Here is a 24550-nt window from a genome sequence, read left to right on the forward strand (position 1 = left end):
TACTGCTGGTAGTACTGTTAGTACTGTGGTTACTGCTGGTAGTACTGTTAGTACTGTAGTTACTGCTGGTAGTACTGTTAGTACTGTGGTTACTGCTGGTAGTACTGTTAGTACTGTAGTTACTGCTGGTAGTACTGTTAGTACTGTGGTTACTGCTGGTAGTACTGTTAGTACTGTGGTTACTGCTGGTAGTACTGTTAGTACTGTGGTTACTGCTGGTAGTACTGTTAGTACTGTGGTTACTGCTGGTAGTACTGTTAGTACTGTGGTTACTGCTGGTAGTACTGTTAGTACTGTAGTTACTGCTGGTAGTACTGTTAGTACTGTGGTTACTGCTGGTAGTACTGTTAGTACTGTGGTTACTGCTGGTAATACTGTGGTTACTGCTGGTAGTACTGTTAGTGCTGCAGGTAGTACTGTTAGTACTGTAGTTACTGCTGGTAATACTGAGGTTACTGCTGGTAGTACTGTTAGTGCTGTGGTTACTGCTGGTAGTACTGTTAGTACTGCAGGTAGTACTGTTAGTACTGTAGTTACTGCTGGTAATACTGTGGTTACTGCTGGTAGTACTGTTAGTACTGCTGGTAGTACTGTTAGTACTGCTGGTAGTACTGTTAGTACTGCAGGTAGTACTGGTAGTACTGTGGTTACTGCTGGTAGTACTGTTAGTACTGTGGTTACTGCTGGTAGTACTGTTAGTACTGCTGGTAGTACTGTTAGTACTGCTGGTAGTACTGTTAGTACTGCAGGTAGTACTGGTAGTACTGTGGTTACTGCTGGTAGTACTGTTAGTACTGTGGTTACTGCTGGTAGTACTGTTAGTACTGTGGTTACTGCTGGTAGTACTGTTAGTACTGTGGTTACTGCTGGTAATACTGTGGTTACTGCTGGTAGTACTGTTAGTGCTGTGGTTACTGCTGGTAGTACTGTGGTTACTGCTGGTAGTACTGTGGTTACTGCTGGTAGTACTGTGGTTACTGCTGGTAGTACTGTGGTTACTGCTGGTAGTGATGTTAGTACTGTGGTTACTGCTGGTAGTACTGTGGTTACTGCTGGTAGTACTGTTAGTACTGTGGTTACTGCTGGTAGTACTGTTAGTACTGTGGTTACTGCTGGTAGTACTGTTAGTACTGCGGTTACTGCTGGTAGTACTGTGGTTACTGTGGTTACTACTGATGAGTATTGATAAAACATGCCCTGATATAAAATACTGGGGTGTTATGTTTGTGTTTCCGTCTCTTCAGGGCCACGGGGGAAGAAGTCAAGGTGAAGCCATATTTGCCTCAAGATAAACAGTTTCTCCTGACACGTAATGGTAAGAAGTGGATTTAAAGAGCGGACTGCTGTTTGCGTTATGTTTTACTTTCATCACTGTTCCCTCCACCAAAACTCGCACTTCATCACATTAACAGTTTGTATCACATGTTACACCACAACTCTCTCCAGTTCCCCATAAATGGAAAAAGTTTCTAGTGAAGCAACTCTGAAACTTCCATGTCTCCGACTTCATTTATTTTGCAGTGTGGCTCTCTAGCTGCATGTAAATTAATTATGACACATAATGAAACGTTTTTAAGAAAAGATTTATTGATTAATTAATGTTTATTTGAAATGCTCCTTTACTGAATGCTTTCACGTCATAACTTAAGTGTACATTTAAGTTCTTTATTAATTGCTTATTAATGTTCTGTTATAATTAACACAGGAACTGTTCGTGTCATTTCAGCGTCACAGTCCACATTAATGGAAAACATTAGTTGTACAGTACAAATAGGGTTAGGGGTTACACAAGATTACTGACATTGGAGTGCAAAGCAGCGTTGCAGGAAGTAGTAACCTCTTTCTGCTCCTCGTGTGTTTCGTTTTGTGTTCACTTCTCTGTGTGTGTTTTCCCCAGCTGTGCAATATCACCTTTGCACTCATTTCTTCATCTTAAACACCCCGTGAATTTAGTTTTTGCAGATAGTAGGAAACCCCCCACCATCCTTGTTTGCTTGTTGATATCATTTAAATATTTACATTTACTTGTATATACGCATTTATATTTACATTATAACTGACACTTTTAAATAAAACTGATTTAAATTTCATAAGACCTCTTTGCTGAGGCTGGTGAAATTTGCTTTCAGTACAGAATCGTAGGTAAACTCTATTTAATAGCGTCATGTAGAACCTAACATTAAAGTTTAAGGTTTATATCAGAACATCATTACTGGCTAATGTAGGTCACCAGCGAGATCTGTACTTTCTTTTATTACTTCTTGTTTGTGTTTAACCCCCACTTCTCTGTGTGTTGACTCTCTGCAGTTCCCTGTTACAAGCGTTGTAAACAGATGGAGTATTCAGATGAGCTGGAGGCCATCATAGAGGAGGATGATGGAGACGGGGGCTGGGTGGACACTTACCATAACTCAGGTTGGACGCCATCTGTCAAACATCCTTATATTGCATATATCCTGACCGAGGCTGCATCTAGTTCACTTTGTTTAATGTCAGAAACTGATGTGGGTTTGATTGATGTGCAGGTCGGATGGCAGCACGTTTGTACGAAAATACAGTATAAACACTCAAACTTACATCACAGCTGTGATAAATTTGTGAGTTATAAAAAAAGGTTAAGGTCAGAAGAGTAACAAACGTTGTTCTACACAGCAGAGACCTGCAGAGGATCAAACATGACGCAAATAAATTATATTGCAATTATATCAGAAAGAGGGCTGGGAGATATGTTACCATGATAAAAAAAATAAAAATCTGATAATTTGAAATCGATAATAATCACGATAAATGTCAAATCGTTATTTCTTTCAAGTGTAAAGGCTGATTTTTTGCTCCTGAGTGAAAGTTGAAGAAACCAGATGGTTAATCGGGGTTTTAACTTTTCTTTATGGTCAGAACAAACACCTGATGTCAAACAGTGGATCACTTAACAAATCTGAGGTAGAACCTTCAAAACTTTTATGATAAAATCTTTTTTCAACAAATATGCATGAGTAAAATTCTTTTTTCTGTCCTTTTCCTCGACAAAATAAATATCCTAATAGAAAAATGATGCTAATTCGTTCGTGATTCAAATGAATAAATCAAACATTTATTGAATATTTGTAATATTGTTATTAACAAAAATAAATACTATTATTGCTTTATTGCCCCGCCCTACATATAAGTCACAATTTTAGTGGGAATAGGCACTGAAAATATATAGAAATGAAGATGATGTTTTTTTAATGTAAAATATTTATTGAAAATAAAAATGAAGATGACTGTGAGACCTCAGTATGTGTAAGTCTATAAAGATGGTCTGAATTTCTCTGACTGATGTGTTCCGGCAGGTGTGTCAGGAGTCACAGATGCTGTACAAGATATTTCACTGGACAATAATAAGGTATGTTTCATTCTGATTAAATACACAACCAGGTCAGCAGCATGTCGCAGCTACAGAGCCAGATATTTCCCTCAGGAGCTGGTGGAGACCAAAAACAGAGCTAAAAGAGAGAGAATAGCGGACTTGCATTCGTCAGGTGGACACAAACACATCTCCAAATGAATGCCAATGTTGCTTAGTAACTGCTGGGGCTGATGACATGTCAGTGTTGTGTTCACTACTTGTTTCCGTTGAATTTAAAATGTATATCTACATTCGGATGTACTGAGTTCACATACAACAGATACCAAAAGTCGCCCATTACACTGCTGTTGTAAAAAGGTCACACTGACTTAGAAAAACTTGTTTATACTTGTTTAGGTTTATGTGCGCAGGTTTTTGAATTTAGTTTGTGCCGCTAAAGGCATTAAAAGATTACATGATGGGCATCCATGCTGTCTTTTTGATACTTCAACCAGAGTTGGACATTGTACACTTTGTGGCTTTAAATGAAATGAAAGATGATACTTCTTAGCAGCAGTCGGTGAGCACCTGAAGTTCATTTTTAAAAAAAGACCTTTTCAGATGGTGAATACTCTTTTGGTGTTCGCAGGTTTATAATCGTAGAGTGTGGCCGTTTAGTTTCAGCTGTCCTTTTAATTTGAATTCCTCCAGGACAAAAACATGAACGCCACATCTGCAGCATGTGATGATGATGATGAAGATGATGATGAAGATGGAGAAGCAGCAGATATGGAAGGTATTCATATCTCACTTATATCCTACCGGTAATGAAGCAGACTTTTAGTTTCTTTTAAACAGCACGTCACTCATATATCCTTCATGCCGCCTTTACAGAATACGAGGAAAGCGGCCTGTTGGAAACAGACGAGGTAGACTGCTCATCAGCGTATCATTTATTGTGCGATCTAATATCAGTTACCGTCAATCAAACTACCACCTTGCACTTCTTTCCTCTGTGTAGGCGACCCTGGACACCAGTAAAATGGTAGAAACTAAAGCCAAAGCAGATCCTGGGAGTGAAGACGCCATCCTTCAGACTAGAACATATGACCTGTACATCACATATGATAAATACTACCAGACCCCTCGACTCTGGCTGTTTGGATATGATGAAGTATGTACCTGGGCAAAATGGGACTTTATTTTTTATTTAATTATTCTCAAAAGCCTAAATAGACCAAGCATGGAAGTGTTGATCAACCAGCATAGAGAATGACTCCAAATCAAACTCAAGCAAAACTAACGAACCATCAGCTCATCAAGCTGTTGTGGTGTCTCCCAGGACAGGCAACCGCTGACTGTAGAGCAGATGTACGAGGACATCAGCCAGGACCATGTGAAGAAGACGGTCACCATCGAGAACCACCCGCACCTTCCTCCACCTGCCATGTGCTCTGTCCACCCCTGCAGGTGAGGAAAACACAGGGAGATCAAACAAAGCTTCCTTCTTTAGTTGCAGCCATCGTCTGTGAGCTTTAAACGATGTTAGCTTCCGCTGCTACCGAGCAGACAAGCTGGCGCAACTGTTTATTGTTTGCCTGATCATGGAGACTAATCCCTTGGTGGCAGGCTCACTAATGAATGAAGCACCAATATCACAAATAACAACTTAGGTGTTTGGTAGCGCGACTGTTGTTCTAGTCTTTTTCACAGACACCGATAAAAAGCTTCGGCTGCTCTAACCTTTCCTTTCAGACATGCTGAGGTGATGAAGAAGATAATTGAGACTGTGGCGGAAGGCGGAGGAGAGCTTGGAGTGCATATGTATCCTTTCATGGTAATAACCTGGTACACGTCTGCTTCTTGGACAGTTGTAGTTGATTGTTCTTTACTGAGGACTTGCCTTAGTCGCTCAACAGCCAAATTGTGTCTGTCCTTATTTACTAAAGGGACCACTGAACCACCACTGGCACCTCTAAAAAAAAAAAAAAAAAAAAAAAGACATTTAATAATATGTATTTAAGGTGCAAGAGGTATGAGATAGTTGGTGAAACTACTACACTGCAAAAACTAAAACCTAAGTAAGATTTATTATCTTAATTGAAGGCAGAATATACTTGTTTTTTGTCTGACAAGATATTTCTTCTTACCAGGCGGCTTTTATGTTTGAGAATTTCACTTGTTTCAAGTTTTTTTGTCCTTATGTAGCAAGTGAAATGTTCTTGTTCTGTTGGCAGATAATGTTGCTTATTTTAAGTAATATTTTCCTCTTTTTATTGCTTTTTTTTTTCTTGTGTTTGAGAGCTCAGTTTTTGCAGTGTCGACCTTTCCTCTTTTACATAAGAAATATCATAATTAAACACACATGATGCTCCGAGAGGGGAAACTGGGAGAGTGCTGCAGGAATGATGTAGGCCAACCTGGAAGCCTATGTGAGTTTTCCATTGGATTTTGGATTATTGCAGAAAATAATCTCTGTGGCAAACAAACGTTTATGATACTTGTCCGATGAACACCGCCTTCATGATTTTTTTTTACTTTTGATGCAGTCGCCAGGAGTAATAAGCAAGTAACGTTAGGCTTTAAACTAATTACGCCACGGTTGCTTGACGTCTGCGTCACCAGCACTAAGCTTCCAACTTGTTATGGGATTTTGAGCTTCGGGCATCTAACCAAGGAAAATTTTAAAAAACCCACTGACTTTGAGACGAGGGAACCGAAGTGCAGCAACTCATTTCCAGGATTTCAAGACTCATTCCCGCAGAACTCCCCTCTTCCAAAATCAAGTTGTAAACACAAGCCTAATCCTAAATCACAAATTATGTAAGTTATTAGACTTTACAGGACATTACAGTAAACACCTTGCTAGTTTCCTCCATGGTGACAACAAGAGTCGCTTCACAGAGTGACTGATCAGAGTGAATTTACCAACACTGTCCACTAAGGACAAGCCATGTTTGTTGCATTTCTACTCTATGACTTTTAAATTCTGACAAATCATTACAGATTGAATGTTTTTTTTTTTTTTCCATTATTCAGACAGTAGTTTGAATTTCAGATAATAAGGAGACAATCCTGGAGTAGCTGAATGTTTGAGACGGTCCTCACCAGATAAACGCCCACGTAATTTCCCTCCATACTCCTCCGTTTTTTCCTTAACTTGGACTTTCAGGTATCTTCTGATTTTTCTCAAGTTTGTCCAGGCCGTCATTCCCACAATAGAATACGACTACACAAGACACTTCACCATGTAGCTCCGTCAGTCGGCCTCTGCTAACGCATCATGTGTACATGGGAACGATCAGCTCTTCTGCCTCTGTGTTGAGATTATTTCTGATCTGATTACAACCAGTTTGTGTTACTCTGAGACACTTTGCGTGGGTGCTGGACAAGGGCAATATTGACGGTATGTGACAAAAATGTGTTAAAGGAACAGTCTGAAATGTTGGGAAAGCAGGCTTGTGATCCATGAAACCCAGAGTCAGTGTTCTTTTTGTTTTGTTTTTTTTACTTTTGACAAAGCTGGCTAGTTTCTACGACTAACCACATCCACGGCATATCTCTGTATTCGACGCACAGAAATTACACTGACTCCGGGTAAGACTGCAGACAAGGCTCCGTCCCAAAGGTCGGACTGTTCCTCTGTTTCTCTACGGGTTTAATGTTGTGACCACAATGTGGTGACCTCTCACAAAGTTCTTGTTAGGAAGATGCTGTCACAAAAACTCACCCCATTCCAAACTGCTTCACTGCTTCACATGTTTAAAAGAGTCATTTTCAGAAAATAAGTGAACCCTGGAAAATAAGTGTCACCTCCTTGAGTTATTAAGAATTAGAGGGGTTCTGGAAAACATGCCTGGATCACAGTTCATCAACAGTCATCTTCAGTGTATGTAGCTGCATTAAGCTATTTCCTGTGGGCTGCAGGACAAGCTGTAAACTCAACATTGGTATTTTATCACCTTATGAAGTTGTTATGGCTAACATGTTAGCACACAGTTGCCTAGGAACACATCCTGCAAACAATATTAGCATCCTTTTTTTTTTCTGCTTCTGATGAATGTAAGTTCAATATTCCCTCTCTTTCAGCTCTGTTTTTGGTCTCCACCACCCCCATGAGAAAAAATATCCGGCTTTTTAGCTGCTGAATGCGTCACCGTGTTCACCAGCTAGTCGCTAACCGCGTCTGTCTGCTTTTTATTGCCGAGCAGGTCGTGTACGGTGGGATTATCAGAGCTGCCCGCTGCTACGTTAAATCAGGTTGATGAGAATAATGAGGCTGAACCAAAACAGTAAAAGTGTGGGCTGTAAACCCAAAACAAAAAGCTCGCCCCGCCCTCTTTTGGGGCCCTTCTCTTTATGCACATCCATTTCTTGTGCAAATACAAATAATATTATCTGTTGACTTGGCCAGCTGTTAGGAAGGAAATGTATGTTTTCTTGCTCTTTACCTAAAAGCAGCACAGACAAAAGCTTCTTTAACTGTTAATATTGTTCCCATGCTTCACTGCAGTTGTTATTATTGCTACCATTTGAATGCACTTTGCAGGAGTCATGGATAAACCTCATTATTGTAAATCCGCTCTTTACGCCAGTTTGTCTTAATACTTCATTCTCTGAATGTGTTGATGATTAGGCCCGTTCATTCACTCATGGTTCTTGTGGTTGGCTTATATGGTTTTGAGTTTTACTTTTCTCTCCTCTGCTTGTATCAGAACCTTGTGAGATTGTCTTATATTTTTATTTTTTTGGTTTGTCTTGCTTTTTACAAGCATGGTGTATCACAACCTACAGTGTCGAAGAGTTACGTGACGGTTGGCTGTGACCTCTATTGTGCAGCATTTTTGCAAAACAAATAGAGAATTATTTTATTGTCATGAGCCTCTCGGTGTACTTGCATAAATAAACCTTGAATTTATTTCTGGTCTCTTTTGTTTATAAGATTGTGAATTATAAACTATATTTGGCTTAGTTACAGAAACATGTTTCTGACAGTACTTACACAACTAAATAAAGTATCTGGCTCTGTAATCTTTGCTTTGCTTTCCTTATTGTCCGTTGTTTGGATAAGATACTCACTCTGTACTACCTGTTGGTCCAGTCTCCTGATGTAACTTGCTCACTGGTAACACATTTTAAAGTATTTATCAATAAAGCGTTTCCCAAATATTGTAAACAGAATGCTATTTGTGTATTTATTTATTTATTGGGGCTGAGGAGGAGTGGTCAGCATAACTACAGCTCCTTCGAGTCCAGTGGAAATCCTTAAATGGTACAAAAGTAAGTGGCAAACTGCCACAGTTAAAAACAATGTTAACATCACCAAAACTGAGACATTTTCAGATATAAAACTAATAATTAAATTAAGGAGATGTGTTCATTATTTCACTGTAGGATCAACTGATGACCAACTGGTCTGTCTTCCTTTATTAATTACCTTTTCAGATGCTAGAGGGTGTTTTAACACGTGCTGTTCCAAGCTGTGTACACGTCAGGACAGCTGTAGAAATTTGTTTTTGCATCAAATTTCAAGGCTTCATTTACTTCCACTGCTGCAGAATAACCAAAGAAGGTAAAGACAAAGTTTAGGTCATCAAAACTGAGAAATAATGTGAATTTCAGAGATATACAATTTTTAGGGATCAAGTAATGAGTTAACTACTTCAAGTTATCTATATCAAGGTTTCTATTATATATAATATTAATGAAGGAAGACAGACCAGTTTGTCATTGGTTTATCCTACAGTGAAATAATGAACAAAACAATTTAAAAAATGCCTTTGTTTACGTCACTCAATGGAGACATTTTCAGATTTAAAATTAACAATTAAATTAAGGAGTTTTTATTATTATTATTTCACTGAGGGATGAACTGATGACCCACTGGTCTGTCTTTCTTCATCAATTACCTTTTTAGTTGCAATGTTGTCCAAATAAAGCTTCTGAGGGTGTTTTAACGCAGGCTGTTCCTTAAAACTTTGTCCCTGAAAATTGTATATCTCTGAAATGTACATTATTTCTCAGTTTTGCTGACCTAAACTTTGTCTTTTCCTTCATTGGTTTTTCTGCAGCAGTGGAAGTAGATGGAGCCTTAAAAGTTGAAGCAAAAACATACACCATCAGAAGCTCTGTTCGTACAACAACTGAAAAGGCAATTAATGAAGGTAAACAGACCAGCTGTTCATTCATTGATCCTACAGTGAAATTCTGATTAAAACTCCTTAATTTAATCGTTATTTTTATCTCTCTGTTTTTGTGCATAAACGTTTATAAATTTGGCAGTTTGCTGCTTACTTTTGTAACATTTTAAGTTTTTGAACTACTTGTATTTCAATACTTAAACTAGAGAAATGGCACTGTTGACCGGTTGTGTACATATAAAGCTTAGGTACACAAAACAAATGCTTATTAGGCGTTTTTTTTTTAAATCATCAAACAAAAAACACGCAATAGTATCACAGACTGTATATAAAAAGGATAGTAGACCTTTCTGGAGCTGTTGGATTCGTCTCTGCTGCAGCTCCTCGTTCCTACCACCCGGTGGCGGTAGTGTGCATGAGGCTGACACCAGAGCTGTTCACGCAACCAAAACAGAAGAAGAAGAAGAAGAAGAAGTAGCGCTGCTGGCTGCAGTAAGCAGTGATGGTGTGGAGGTCATGCTGTTCGGGGCCAACATGTCCGTGCTCCGCCCGACTCTCCTGCTCTGTGTGTACGGCTTCTTTTCCAACCTGCGGCCGTCAGAGCCGTTCCTCACCGCCTACCTGATGGGCCCAGACAAGAACCTGACAGAGACTCAGGTGAGTTACCTGGCTGCGCTGAAGAAGGCCAACGCTGCGCATTAGCACCGACACGAGACCTTGTGTTGCGTTTTAACTTCTGACGTTTTGTCTTCACACTTCTTCTGCACAGTTGTATCGCTTTCCTCGGCAGCAGAATGACAGCTGACAGCGCGTCTTCTTCAATAATCTATCAAAACGTTATATTATTAAGTTTATTTTTGTTCAAATATTTTACACAGTCTGTTTGATCACTGTGAAAAAAGCGTTTCATTACTGCTCTGTTACATCAGGCAGCGCAGGTGCACCTCTGAACAGCGGTACGGATCCTGCTAATACCTCACTGTTAAAATACTCTGTTACAAGTAAAAGTACTGCATTGGAAAAATATGTAAGTATAATAAGGAAAATGTACTTACTTAAAAGTAAAAGTACTCGAAGCAGAATGAAAAATGTCCCCTGTGACTCTTGCATAAATATTATCATTGCATTTTAACTACTCATGCATTAATGTAAAAGCAGGATTTTACTACAGTTAATAATTATTTTTATTATAGATGTATCTGCTGATAATTTACTCCATTAATCATAGTAAAAATTCTGAAAATAGTGACAAATGTTGTCGCAGTTACCCAGAGCCCAAAGCTACACCTTCACAATGCTTGTTGTGTCAGACCAACAGTCCAAACCTTAAAATGCATTAAAATAATCAAAAGGAAAAGCAGCAAATCTTCATGTTTGTGAAGCTGGAACCAAGAAATGTTTTCACATGGAAAAATGACTTAAACAATCACATTAGTTGCCAGTTGGTTTTTCCAATACCTCTAGTTTGTACTACAGTACTTGTATAAATGTACTTAGTTATTGTCCACCACTGCTTCTGAACAGTTCCAGACAGTTCACCTTCATGTGCTAACAAAGACACAACTTACACAAATGAAATCCTCTTCCACTTTTAGGACATTATTTTGGTACCAAAAGAAGAAGAAAAATAGGTTCAATGGAATCTGTTGACAGTGTGTTCTGTAAATGACCAGGAAGGTACAAGGTTGTTTATTTGTCATTATGCAGCACAAGGCTGCATAAGATGATGGTGATCTTGTTGTTTTAAAATAAAATAAAAAAATGCAATGTTGTGATAAAAACACAAACTGCACCACGGGTCAGAAGTTTTAGGACACCCCCACTTTTCTAGTTTGTATTGAAATATAAATAGTTCAAGTCCAGCGAAAAAAATTAAATGGTACAAAAGTAAGCAACAAACTGCCAAAGTTAAAAAATTTACCTCCCCAAAACTGAGACATTTTCATATCTAAAGCTAACTATTAAATTAAGTAGTTTTGTTCATTATTTCATTGTATGATCAACCAGTGACCAACTGGTCTGTCCTCTTTATTGATAGTATATATAATATATAATCAGAGTGTGTAATAACAGGCTGTTCAAGGTGTTTTACACATTGGAACAACCTGTAGAAATTTGTGTTGCATCAACTTTCAAGGCTCCATTTACTTCCACTGTTGCAGAGTATCTTGAAGTTGTTAACTCATTACTTGATCCTTGAAAATTAATTTACCTAAACTTTGTCTTTACCTTCTTAAGTTATTCTGCATTGCACCAATGGAAGTAAATGAAGCCTTTAAAGTTGAGGCTTTATTTGGACAATATTATATATATTTTATACAATTTTAATGAAGGAAGACAGACCAGCTGGTCTCTAAATCTCAAAACCAGGCCTCCCCATGTCTTTACACATGAAGTACGTCTCTTAGCCTTAGGACACAGACTAAAGCAATGATGTCCGTGTTGCAGTTTTCCTGGTTGCACCACCTCTAAAGCAGCTTGTGTCAGAACTAGACAGCATTCGCACATGTTCTTCATGCTGAACATGTTTCCTCATCATTTGGTCCTGCCTCTGTACTGCTGCCTGTCTCCATTTCCTCACCCGTCCACCTTTTCTTAGCATGTAGACTCACACGAGGCTTTGCTCTCCGGTTTACATGCAGTGTGTTGTGCTGAAGCTCACAGGGGCGCTTAATGTGATTTGAATATTTAAATATTTTTTAATACAAACAAATAACATGCCCGAATCCACATCAAGCTCTGTATTTCTCCTGTTTTTGCAGCCAGCCCTATAGAAAACAGTGTTGAGTCTGTGTTGACGCTATTTTCAGAATAATAATGCTGAATGTCTTCTAATGCCTCAGTCCTTTTTGTTTTTTCAGGCCCCAACTCCCCTCACGTTGACTAATCCCATTTCAGTTTAATCCTAAAATAATTACCTCCATAAGTTAGAAGCTGGCCTGGAAACATCGTACAGAGAGTGAAGCAGTTTTTTTGCTCTGAATGATGTTAACCACCGCTAGTCCATACTAAAGATAGCAAATTACTGTCCGTTATCCATCCTTTGTTCAACACCTAAAGTCTTGGAGAGAGTGCTTAGTGTAGGTCAAAGCAGTTGAAGGAAATTTAAGTGGTTGAAGATATTAAATAGACAGGAAGCCACTGCTGCATTATTCCTTTAAAAAGGCTTTTTACACTTTTCTACACAAACTCTTGCTTTGAAAACTGCTACGGCTTTGACTCTGTTACAGTGAAATGGATTGAATCCTATTTACAGGGAAGGAGTTATGTTGTGCCACAGGGAAATGTCATTGTGGTTGTACTTGCTAAGCGGAAATGACAGAGGAATGTCAGCTAGCTGGCCTTTTGATTAAGTAAACTGTCCCTGAACCCTAAAAAAAAAAAAAAGTGCATGCTCAGAAATCTGGCATACATCCGTTTATTGCAATTAAATCGCATCGTATTGCAAGGATCGCATCAAGACCATCAAAAACCTCTCAGATGGCTGGTACTGCCAGCACAGTTACAGTATTAGTAACAAGGCAGTGACTGAACTGTAGTGCAGTATTATAGAGTCTGGAATCATTAGGCAAGTCTGCAAGGGAACAAACTAGTATTAATCTGCACCCTAATGCACTTGATCGACAGAATGCATTGACTGTTTGTTTGTAAACAATGACTCCCTGGAAAGCAGAATTGATACTGGGGGAATTAAAATGATCTTCATCTGTTATCTGCAGGTCGTAAATGAAATCTATCCGATATGGACGTATTCCTACCTTGCGTTGCTGTTCCCCATCTTCCTGGCCACTGACTACCTCTGTTATAAGCCTGTATTGGTCCTGCAGGCCACCGGCTTAGTAGTTACCTATGTTATGCTGCTGAAGGCGCAGGGCATGCTGGCTATGCAGCTCCTGGAGTTTTTCTTTGGGCTGGCCACGGCCTCCGATGTGGCCTACTTCTCCTACATCTACAGCGTGGTGGAGCCGGCGCACTACCAGAGAGTGACGGGTTACTGCCGCAGCGTCACTCTGTTCGGATCGGCGGCCGGATCTCTCATCGGTCAGCTCCTGCTCTCCGTGGCCAAAGTCCGGCTGCTCCACCTCGTCATCATCACGCTGACGTCTGCCGCCGTGGCCTTCGTCGCTCCCTGGTTTCTGCCCATGCCCAAGAGGAGCTTGTTTTTCCACAAGAGTCCAGGAGCAGCAGAGGAGAGGCCGCGCAGCAGCGGTGCAGCCCTGACGGAGAAGGCTGAGGATGTAGAGAGTAAAGTGCCTCTGAACGCCACGGACGTCTCCACGGTATGTGTTCAGGTCATAGCAGGGATTCATCTCTTATATTGTGAATACTTGCATAAAGAGACACAGTCACTTGGCCATGTTTGACCCCCCCCCCCCCCCCCCCCCCCCCCCCCCCCCCCCCCAACTCCCCATGCAGATATCCCAGTCCTCTGAGGCAGAAAGTCATAACAGTGGTCTTGTGGACGTGTTGCGGATGCTGTTTGATGACTTCCTGCAGTGCTACAGATGTCGCCCCCTGCTGGCCTGGTCGGTGTGGTGGGCTCTGGCCACGTGTGGCTACTTTCAGGTCGTCAATTACGCTCAGGCGCTATGGGAGAACATTCGTCCATCCCATGAGCATGAAATCTACAACGGCTATGTAGAGACACTCTCCACACTGCTAGGTGAGTTTGCCACTTCACCAGACTTCAAAATGATCTGCTTAACTGTGAAGCGCTGATCATGAAAGCAGGCTTAAGGTCTACTTGCTAGCTTTTCCCGGAGCTTTTGACTGCATGTCATGGAACGCGAGGCTTCAGACTGGCCAGCAGGTTTCACATACAGATTTATTTCTAACAGTTCGGCTGGTCCACAGGGGCTTTGGCGGCGCTGCTGGTGGGCTACCTGCCAGTGAGCTGGACTCTGTGGGGCGAGCTGGTTCTGTGTGTCCTCTCCTTGCTGATGGCTATTTGTGTGTTTGTCATGGACGCGCTGGGGGACATCTGGCTGTGTTACAGCTCGTACGTCCTCTTCAGAGCCACGTACATGCTGCTCATCACCGTGGCCACGTGAGTACAAAGAGGCGGCATGAAGTTTTTAATTCTCGCTCATCAGCCAGTTACTGCATATTCATTTAGAGTCATGTCAGACTGAAACTTGTGAGCAGCGAATCAGGAATGTGTTACCAATAAATTCAGAAAATGTGGTTTATCTGGATTATCTGAAACCCTTCTGTGGAAATGAATTTGAAATTGAACCTGAGTTTAAATCGGGGATATCAGAAAGTGGAAACTGAATGTTTTCACGACAACTTAACGCTCCAAAGAACATTTTGAGCGTTAAGTTTTCGTGAAAACATTCAGTTTTTATTAAAAGAACCACGGCAAGTTGAAGATATGCAAGTTCGTGTCAGCACCTAGTTCTGTTTTTTTTCTAGTTTTTATTGGGTTTATCCGAGTGTTAGTAATTTAATTCAGAATCTAAAATGCAGAAAGAAGCACAATGTATTTATTTGACAGTTAAGAGACAGGAGGACTGAACCGTTGCTGCTGTTAGTTGTTGCAGTAATAAAATAGTCATATTAGAAAAGTGGTAGAGAGGATAAAAGTGCTTTGGAGGAAGGGTATATACATGCATGCTTCTAAAACAGATTACATTAGCATGGGTGCTGGACAGTTCAGAGATGTTTTGCCTACTGTAAGTTAATCAGTAATGTTCCGAAAGAAAGTAAATTGCATGAGCATTTGTTTTTGCTAACCTTATTTTAGAGAGAGTTTCACTGTTCACAGACCACTGTAGCGAGAAAGGGGAAGAGAGAGAGAAGGGGAAACTTGAGTAAGTATAGGTCAGATTGCAGAAACCATTGTTTATAATGTGTAAATAAACACCGGCCTCACGGTTGGTATAGACTTTAACCCAACTGTTTGACATGAAAGGTCCACAACAAGAGGCCCATTCATCTCCAGGCATCTGAATACATTCTGGTTTGAAAAGTTTGGGAATCACTGCCCCAACAAAAACCAAACCTGAGCTTAAACAAACAGCAGGGTTTGCTGGGGAATGAGGCATTATTGTGGTCTCCCTCTGTGTTCTGTGTTTTTCTGGATCTCAGATCTCTGTTTATACTTTATTTGCGGCAGTAGGTTGTGCATGTATGCGGATGACAGCTTCCTTAACCACTACACTCCAGCTTTCATTAAAAGCAGGTATTTCACAATGTTTTCCTGTTGTCTGTCGTCTGACCGGTCAGATATCAGATCGCAGCCAGTCTCAGCATGCAGCGCTACGCCTTGGTGTTTGGAGTGAACACCTTCATGGCTCTGCTGCTGCAGTCTCTGCTCACTGTGGTGGTGGTGGACTCCGTTGGCCTCGGCCTCGATATCTTCACCCAGGTGAGGAAGTACCACAAGCCTGTGACACCATGCACGGATGCACCTACGCTGTTCATCCACCTACCACAGTCTGGATTTCATTGGTCGTTTTCCTTCCCTCAGTTCCTCATCTACGGCGGCTACTTTGCGGTCATCTCTGTGGTCTTCCTCCTCGCCGGGCTTTGCAAACTGGCCTCCAGGAGGCGCTCCAAGCAGGACGTCCTGGCCAACAGCCCCACAGAAACGGAGTCGGACTCTCCCCCATCAGTGATGCCAGAACCTGCTGATGATGGCTAATGATAGATATTGATTAGCTCCTCGCATACTAAAGCAGTAAAGGTGAGTGGGCACAGCGCCTCCACAAGGTGACCTTCAGTAAGCTCTTCAGTCACAAAGTTTCTTTTTTTTTACTGTGTCAAAGTAGAAGGTAGATGCTAAAACTACCGTGTAGACGCTTCCAAATAATGCTGGGAAGAAAGTGTACAGTGGGCTTATTATAATTGGTTTGCTTAAAACCGCTGCCTGCTCCTGGAAAAACACTTGATTAGAGCACTGAGACTGAACTTAAGGACGCACCGATCCGATACTGATACCAGATATCAGCCTGATACTGACTCAAATAGCTGGATCAGGTATCCGTGACAAAGGGGCCGATCAATGGGCGAGTTCAGTCAGGTTATGTACGTACTGCGCGATACGTCAGCTTAGATGGTAGATCTGAACATTTTGCTAGGAGAGCTAGCATAGCACGGAGTTAAAACAGCACTTTAGAGGTATTTCACTCTTGATCAAGCCTGATGTTGCCTTACATGTAAAAGAAAGATTTCCAGTCTCACAGCTTATTAATTTTACGCTGGTATCGGATCGGGACTCAGCCGATGCCCAAAGCCCAAGTTTCAGGACTGAAAAAGTCAGATTGGTGCATCCCTGACTGACCGAAACGGAAAATAACCAGTATAAACAAAACGCTGGCCAAAGAGAGGCTGGAAAGCTCCTTGGAGCTGTAGAGTCTGGTGATGATTCTTCGTAAGTTCACAAACATGAACAACACCTTTCACTTGAAATATAGTCATTTGATTCAGTGTGAACAGAAAAACAAGATCAGTGCGGCTTTAAAAGACCACACTTCGCTGATCACGGACAAAAAGGCTACATCGGATAAACACGCACAATTTAGAAAAATGTTAAGCCTTCAGTTACTGTCTGTTTCCCAGCTTATTGAAGTTGGTGCCTTTAGACTTGATGGAAAAAGCTACATAAACACCATGAATGGTACCTTTTTTTTATTAGCACAAGTACTGCTGTCTTACAAAAATATATATATATGTTTGTGTTTTTATGTTTATTCTTTCTCCCTGTAATTGTATAGATTATGTATTGTACCATCATTGTATTAAGTATTTGTATCAAGCTTATCAATATCTGTCTTTAATGAACACAGTGCTGCTGAAGCTTGAAATGTTACATTGTTCACCTGCACCACATGTTTGATATTGTTCGGCTGCTTATATCGGCACAAGATGTTCATCACTGCTAAATGAGCTGTTACTGGATTTGGAGAAGGTGCCTAAAAAGGTCAGAAACACTCGGAGTTGTTTCCTTATTAAAAATGTCCTAGAGATAAAGGAAATTATGCATTTGTTGCATGTCAGCTGTGGATGAACCCACATTTTGTGCTCCTCTGAGTATTTGTGGCAGCAGGGCGCAGCGTTTGTGGGACTGAGTCATTCTTAGAGGATTGCGGGGGTGCTGGAGCCGATCCCAGCTGACAGTCGGCGGGAGGCTGAGCAAACCTCAGAAAGGTTGCCAGGCGGTCACCGGTTGACCTTCCAGTCCCAGAGTGAGAACGTGCAGAAGGGCCCCAGCTGGCTAGTGGGTTCGCACCGCCTGTCAGCGGCCTACAGTGTGTGTTCATGAGGATAAAGGAACATGTCACCCTGTGCAGCAGAGAGGCTCTATGGCTCAGAGGAAGAAGATCTATCAGGCGTCTGACACACACAACACTTGTTAGTAGGATCCATTCATTGTTGGTTTGGCTCTGCACTTCGGATGCGTTTGTTGACAGATTTCTTTACAGATTTTTTTTTTGTTTGTTTTTTTTAATTGCTAACAAGCATCGATCAGTACTGAAGCCACTTGTTCAAAACTCTTCACACAGTCTGCATTACCACCATGCATCTTTGCCAAAAAGTTAATCTCACCTCAAACCACACGTCTCAAAATAAACTCATTTGCCCAAACGCTGGCAACGATTCTCACTCAGACAGCAAACATGTCACTCATAACACACTGACCTAACAACAGGAAGCATTACACATAAAAGATTAACTTTTCTCTGATTTTTCACATAAACCAGTATTTCATTATAGAATAAGAAAAGCATATTTTCACTTGATTGACTAAAGTTTAATAATTACTTGAGAAACAATGACCACAACCTGTAACTCATGCACCAACCCCCCAGGAACAAGTCTGCTAAAGCTTTACACTCAGACTGCAGTTCTAAACCACATTTTTTTTTCAAAACACCACACACACACTCCTCTACGCCCACAGACGATTTTCAAAAGATTATCTGTAGATCTCAGTCTGGTTACTGAGAAATGCAGGAGGACATTTGCCATCGTTCTGTTTTGAATGTGTTTTTAACAGTTGTGGACACAGGGTGTTAGCATTAGAAAATCGTAGTAATGAGAAAAGAGTTCATTGATTTTTGGAGAAAGACAAAATAATTCACAGTTGGACTGTGCGAAGAGTTTTGACCAATGCATGTTAGCAGTTGAAAAACACTTTAATGTGCGAAAGTGTTGTAAAGGTTATTGTCTGACATCAACCAAATACATTTTGAAGAAATAAGAAACACATGACCAAATATAAACTCTAAATACCTGCAGTCTTTCAAAATATGGTATGTAACTGTAACCTGCTTTGTAGAGGACAAGAGAAACGATGCCTTTCTTTTCTGCTGGCCAGATGTTTTACTTCCACACAAACAACATGACTGATGATGAGCGCGTTCTAGGTATTCACGTTTTCATGTGATTGTTTATGACAGTTTGTGAATAAATGATGATTGCAGCAAACAAGAAAACAAATAACTTAATTGTACACACTACAGAGGAAACTTCTTATATTGATCACGCCTGTTCAGGTCTAATTGATCACCTTAAGCGGATCATTTTCATAACATATAAATTACTATCTAACTGACATTTGTATATGTATTACATGAATATAATGGATGGATATTTACTTAATTTTGAATTTATTTATATGCTATTACCACTATCATTACTGGTTTTTCCATCGCTATAATTTTACATCTCATTTTTTAACAGGCCTGAAAATAAACTGCAGGCTATCGATGTTGAATATGTAGCAGACTGTGAAAACTAATTGTTTTTTTGTTTTTTTTAAGACAAATGAACGCTGTCAGCTGAATACTTGATTACTACACTGTAAGTGAATTATTTAAAAAGTATGGGAACGATTCTCTCTCAGGTTTTTCCTGATCCATATAAGAGGTTGATCACTGTAACCGTCAGTATTCCTAAGCTGTTTCCGCTGTACTATCAAGACTAATTTCTCTCTGTATAGAGATGATACATGAATGGATTTTAAACATATGGCCTGTGCTGTGTGAGACTGTGCCTTTCCTCTTTTCCCCATTAAGGTTATTATGTAGTGTATTAATTAATTTTGACATTGGTGGAGGCACTCACCATGTCGTGTGTAAGTCATAGTGTATTGTACGAGAGCTAGGATTTGTGTTCAATCCTTTGCACTGCGTTGATGTGACTTGGTCATAGATGATGAACTGAGTAAATGTTTGTGAATGTTTGCGCTGTCTCTATCCAATATCACAATGATGTCAACATTTTTTGCCTAATAATCATGTGTTGTGTCTTTCACATGGCTGTATTTGCACTGTTGTTTTATAACCATACAGTATATTTTAAATAAACAGAAATAACATTTACTATTAAACGTTTTTGTTTTGTTTTTCTGTACAAACAAATGTGGCTACTATAAGGTTGTACTGAACAAGACGGGACTCCACTGAAATGCTTGTCGTTTAAAGCCTGGGCCTCGTGTTAATCAACAGAACAAGTCTATCAATTGAACCGGACGTATCAGAGCTGCATTATAAAAAAAAATGGCACGATCAGTTCATAACAAACAATCGACTTAAGAATGAAGTTCTTTTACGTTTGACATAGATTAACATCTGTTTAGCTATTTTAAAATACTGTAGAGCTTCACTGAATTTTATTTAAATACAGTATATCCAAGGACTTCTAATACCTGATTACTCAGCTAGCATACAATGTGTTTGGCATTTCAAAAACAATGAGTCTTTTTGTTGTAGCAATCGGATCAACTGGTTCAGGGTTCAGAAAGCCTTAATACTGAGACCTGCTGAGTTTCAAGGCTGAATTGTCCTCTTGGGGCCTGATTCAACAAGCAGATTATCTGAGGTATCTGATAACTAAAAAAGCTGGAGCAGGTCTACAGTCTTATGTTCCACATCTGAAAAGATTCTTGCTTTTACTCAGCTGTTAATCCAGATAACTGCTTCTTGGAACAGGCTGCTGCATAGCCATCTCCAAAAACCTGAGGGTGCTTGCCAACCTGCCCACGTCACTGCCAGCCAGGCTCACAGCCCAGCTCGCCTTCTTGCCACTCTGCCTACACTCCCCCTCTGCTCAGCTCGGCCGACCTTCATTCTTCATGTACCCAGTAAAAGATACAAAGTGTTTCACCAACAGGGGTCACGAAGTATTGGCCCGTGACGACAATAGCTTTAACAAAACCCCTGAGACAAAGGTCTACCTACACCCTGGCATGTACAAATGCAGAACTTTGTTTAATACCCTTAAGGTGTTGACCGAGGTGAGAGTTCCTAGCAGGAGAAACCTTTTAATTAAAGTTTTTATTAAAATATTTATATATATTTTTTATAATATTAAAAAAAAAAGTATTTTAAATTTTCCCAGTAGCAACGAACGTGTGACGTAGCTACGACTCCATAATATCAGAAGGTGTGTGGATTTACTCTTAACCAACTTAACACCTCTGAGGATCCCTTCAACTTAAAAGCATTTATCCAAACAGTCCAAACACAACTGCATTTAGGGTTTTTCTGTGACCCTGAGGCTTTTATTTGGCTCGCAACATGTTGTCCCACCTGAGAACGCCCTTTTAATGTCCTGCTGCATAGTGAGCCAAGCCCAATGGTGGATTGTTGTTACTTTTCATGGTGACTCTATGAATATAAGGGCTCCCTGGGGAAATTGCCTAGTAGTATCTCTCACCTCAGACCAACATGAAGACATATTGCATTGTTCAAACTTTTTCACCAAACTCTTATATATTTTTATACTTATTTATTTTTATATATATAAATAAAGTTATCAAATTAAAGCTAGTAGCCACACCAATGTAAACCCTGCTACTGCTGAATGATTGCTGCTAAGCAGGTTTGGGCTTGGCCAGTATGTGGTTGGGAGACCTCCTGGGAAAAGGAGGTGTAGGGGGCAGTCTTCCCTCTGGTCCTAATAATAAGATCCCAATACCGACACTGTGCTGAAGGAGATGCCATCTTTCGGATGAGACGTTAAATTGCGGTGCTGACTTACTGCGGTCATTAAAGATCCCATGGCACTTATCGAAAGAGGTTCCCCGGTGTCATGGCAATATTCCCAACCATCTAATCATCCCCCACAGTAACTGGCACAATGTTTCCCTCCCTCTCCGCCTCAAGGTGATGGGTGGTGAGTGTTCTGGCGCTAAATGGCTGCCGTGCGTCACCCAGGTGGGTGCTACACATTGGTGGCGGTTGAGGTGAGGCCCCTCACACTTCACTGTGAAGCGCTTTGAGTTTCCATGATAAAACGCTATATAAATGTAATTTATTATTATTAAAGATTTAACTCAGGTAAAATATGTGAGCCTAAATATTCTTTGCTGAGTTCATTTTGGAACAGGTAAGTGGAGTAACATTGCATGTGCGTGTGAGCAACAGTTGATTTTAATTACAGACATGTCACTGGTTTTAAGTCAGATATAATGCTGCGTTTCAGACAACATGTCAACATGTCACCAGTGTTATTGGTTAGCTGGTTAGGAAAACATTAGAAATGACAAAAAATATGAAAACATTAGAAAATATACAACATTTACTCAAGTGTGACACGTTGACTGGTCGTAACAGGAATATCACAGGTGTGATTAATAACATTAATCACGTGCCCCCAGCCCTGAAACTGGGCCGAGTTCAGTCCTGACAACGTTTATTCAAACGGAAAATGGTGGCGCCTCTAACACCCTGTTATGTGTTCAAGCGCACTTCACTTTACTGCCCTTTTAATACGCCTGTGTTAATATACACATCGCTCAAAACCTGTTTTGCACCGTTGTAACCTCTACCCTTTGCACACCGTTTCAAGGAAACATGTTGTTCAACCCGGAAACCATAGCAAACCAGGAAACATCATTTTGAGATTGATCCTGCCCCTGGTGTGGAATGCAGCCGTCATTGTAATTATTAGTTATACCTGCCGTGACATGTCAAAATACCTGCTCTGAAACAGACCTATTGTTTCAAACTGGAGAACTGGCCTGAAGATTATTTGGATTTGGCATCAATGGAACAAAAAACTTTTGCTGTTCAAGTAGCTGAAAAGCAGCCAACTTTTTCAGATTTTTGTTTTGCAATTGTAAGAAAGAATCTTTAGTTTTTTTGTCCGCTGTTGTGTTATGATGATTTGTTGGATTTATTGGCGTGTTACTCTGTTTTTGTGTAGTGAAATAAATCGGTCTGTACACACCCACAGTTCTGGGAAGAGATTTAATCAGACAGAAACATCCAGCGCTTTTCTTTTCATTGTAGACTACAGGAAACATAGTTAACATAAAATGTGGTTCGGGCTCCCACTAGGTGCTCACAGGTTTTATTTTTGTCCCCTTATCTACACTTTGGCCCCATAAATAGTTCAATGACATCAAACAAAAGTTAAATATTTAGGGGAACTTAGACTTTGGTGTAATAATCGACCAACGTTTTTAATGATTTAATAATGATTTATTTAATCATGATGTGAGGAAATTGGTATCAGGTTTTATATCTAGTGGCCAGAAGAGTCAACAACGTCCTCTGGTAAAATCTTGCCAGATTTATCTGTAACTGGGCTTTTTAACGATATTTACAGTCTCTGTGTTAGTCCGGTCAACGTTTGACAAGTCTAAGTATTTGATCTTGACCTGGTCTTATGTGGTCTGGGTGGGGAAAAACTGTGAGTATCAAAAGATAACTAAGATTTCAGTATGATTTATTATTTTATGCCTTGCAATGGTTTTTCAATGACATGCAGGATTAAAAATGTATTCCTGAACTTCTGTTATAACCTAATGGTTTTTAATTAACAGTTTCTTCCCACAAGCCATCACTCTGATGAACAGCTGATTTCAGGAACAATTCTTGTGCAATAACCCAGTAACTCTGCCTTTAATCAGCCACCTGTTTATTAGCTTATTAACACTTATTATATATTCACCATTCTCCATTTCAGTGCTGTTCATACTGTTATATTGTCATATTGTAGATACTGTATACCAATCCACCTACCTCAAGTTATTACTCCTGCACAAAATACTTATTTATTCCAGCATCATTTGCACTATGCTTCATTGCACTGTGTACATGTGTACACGTATGCATGTATCTCACATCCACCTCCGACATGTACACACTCCTGCATCCTTTGCACTCTGCTCACTGCTCTATTTGTCAATATGTGTATTGTTTTTGTTCATAGTGTGTATATTTGTGTTGTCTACACTGTAGTCTGTGTCTGACTTTATTTTATTTTTATTATTGTGATTTTGTATTTTTGTAAGCACATTGTGAGCAATGTACAATCCAGAGTCAAGTTCCTCGTATGTGTACACATACCTGGCAATAAAGCTGATTCTGATTCTGATTAGTAACACGTGTTGTAACATACATTTTGGATTGTTTTCAGATCCTTTCAGAAATTACAGCAGGTACTTAGCTTTACTTTTAATGCTTACTGTGCTGCTGAAATTGTAAAACTTCTCCTGGCAAGGATGCACCTCAAAGTTGTTCTTAAACTGTGGCCTAACGTTCACTCATTGTGATAATGTTCCTGAATCTGAGTCATGCTTCCTATTTTGGGACTTTTAATGAAGCTGTTGTAAAAATGTTGCTTGTTTTTCATACAGTCATTTTCCCCTGGGCATACATATAACCCAGAACTGCATGAGAACTGCATGGTCCTTCCTACCAACACGAGAGAGTCACTGCTGCATACTGATGCATGTATACGAGTTGTTTACAACAGTTTTTATAACATCTATACATCTACACTAAAGTTCAAAAGATTGAAAAAGACTCACGTGTGGAAAATCTGTCACACACTGCAGCCTGGTGGAAATAACTCTTTTGTAGTTTGTTCATATTTGACCAAAACCGCAGCTTTAGACCTGAACTTGTAATTCTTTTATATGGGTGGTAGGGGTGGGAATCACCAGAGGCCCCACGATACGATATTATCACGATATTTATGTTGGGATTCGATTTTATAGCGATTTTAAATATATTGAGATATATTGTAATTTATTACCTTTTTCCAACTTCCAATTAGGTCCCTAAAGTCAAACTTTGTCAACATCTGTTTATCTAAAAAGATACATTTCTCTGTTTGTTCATAT

At 40.1% G+C, this 24550-nt stretch overlaps 2 protein-coding genes and 1 long non-coding RNA gene across 4 annotated transcripts in view; 2 read left to right on the forward strand and 1 right to left on the reverse strand.

Moving 5' to 3' along the window:
• Positions 1-8504, forward strand: part of atg3 (autophagy related 3) — a 9901-nt gene extending 1397 nt beyond the window's left edge. The window contains exons 4-12 of the mRNA XM_046053165.1: positions 1245-1315; positions 2308-2415; positions 3333-3385; positions 4040-4124; positions 4223-4257; positions 4350-4502; positions 4671-4798; positions 5084-5152; positions 6501-8504. Coding sequence (XP_045909121.1) covers positions 1245-1315; positions 2308-2415; positions 3333-3385; positions 4040-4124; positions 4223-4257; positions 4350-4502; positions 4671-4798; positions 5084-5152; positions 6501-6582 — 784 coding nt within the window. The 3' untranslated portion in view covers positions 6583-8504. The remainder of the gene's footprint in view (positions 1-1244; positions 1316-2307; positions 2416-3332; positions 3386-4039; positions 4125-4222; positions 4258-4349; positions 4503-4670; positions 4799-5083; positions 5153-6500) is intronic.
• On the reverse strand, positions 3070-6658 carry LOC123973286. Its single transcript, XR_006825590.1, has 3 exons — positions 6437-6658; positions 4637-4792; positions 3070-3485 (listed from the first exon to the last, which is right to left on the reverse strand). It is a non-coding gene; the product is annotated as an uncharacterized LOC123973286 (long non-coding RNA).
• A 1447-nt stretch (positions 8505-9951) lies between the features above and the next one.
• slc19a2 (solute carrier family 19 member 2) lies at positions 9952-19804 on the forward strand. Of its 2 annotated transcripts, none has more exons than XM_046053144.1 (6): positions 9952-10125; positions 13188-13748; positions 13885-14131; positions 14307-14515; positions 15697-15838; positions 15941-19804. In XM_046053144.1, exons 1-6 carry the CDS (start codon positions 9985-9987, stop codon positions 16102-16104), a joined length of 1464 nt encoding a protein of 487 aa, XP_045909100.1. In that variant the 5' UTR covers positions 9952-9984; the 3' UTR covers positions 16105-19804. The 2 variants fall into 2 exon arrangements, with proteins under 2 accessions (XP_045909100.1, XP_045909110.1); XM_046053154.1 differs by having other exon boundaries at positions 9953-10125; positions 14323-14515.
• Positions 19805-24550: the final 4746 nt, after the last annotated feature.

This window comes from Micropterus dolomieu, linkage group LG01 (assembly GCF_021292245.1).
Source record: "Micropterus dolomieu isolate WLL.071019.BEF.003 ecotype Adirondacks linkage group LG01, ASM2129224v1, whole genome shotgun sequence".
In the NCBI taxonomy this organism is placed as follows: Eukaryota; Metazoa; Chordata; class Actinopteri; order Centrarchiformes; family Centrarchidae; genus Micropterus; species Micropterus dolomieu.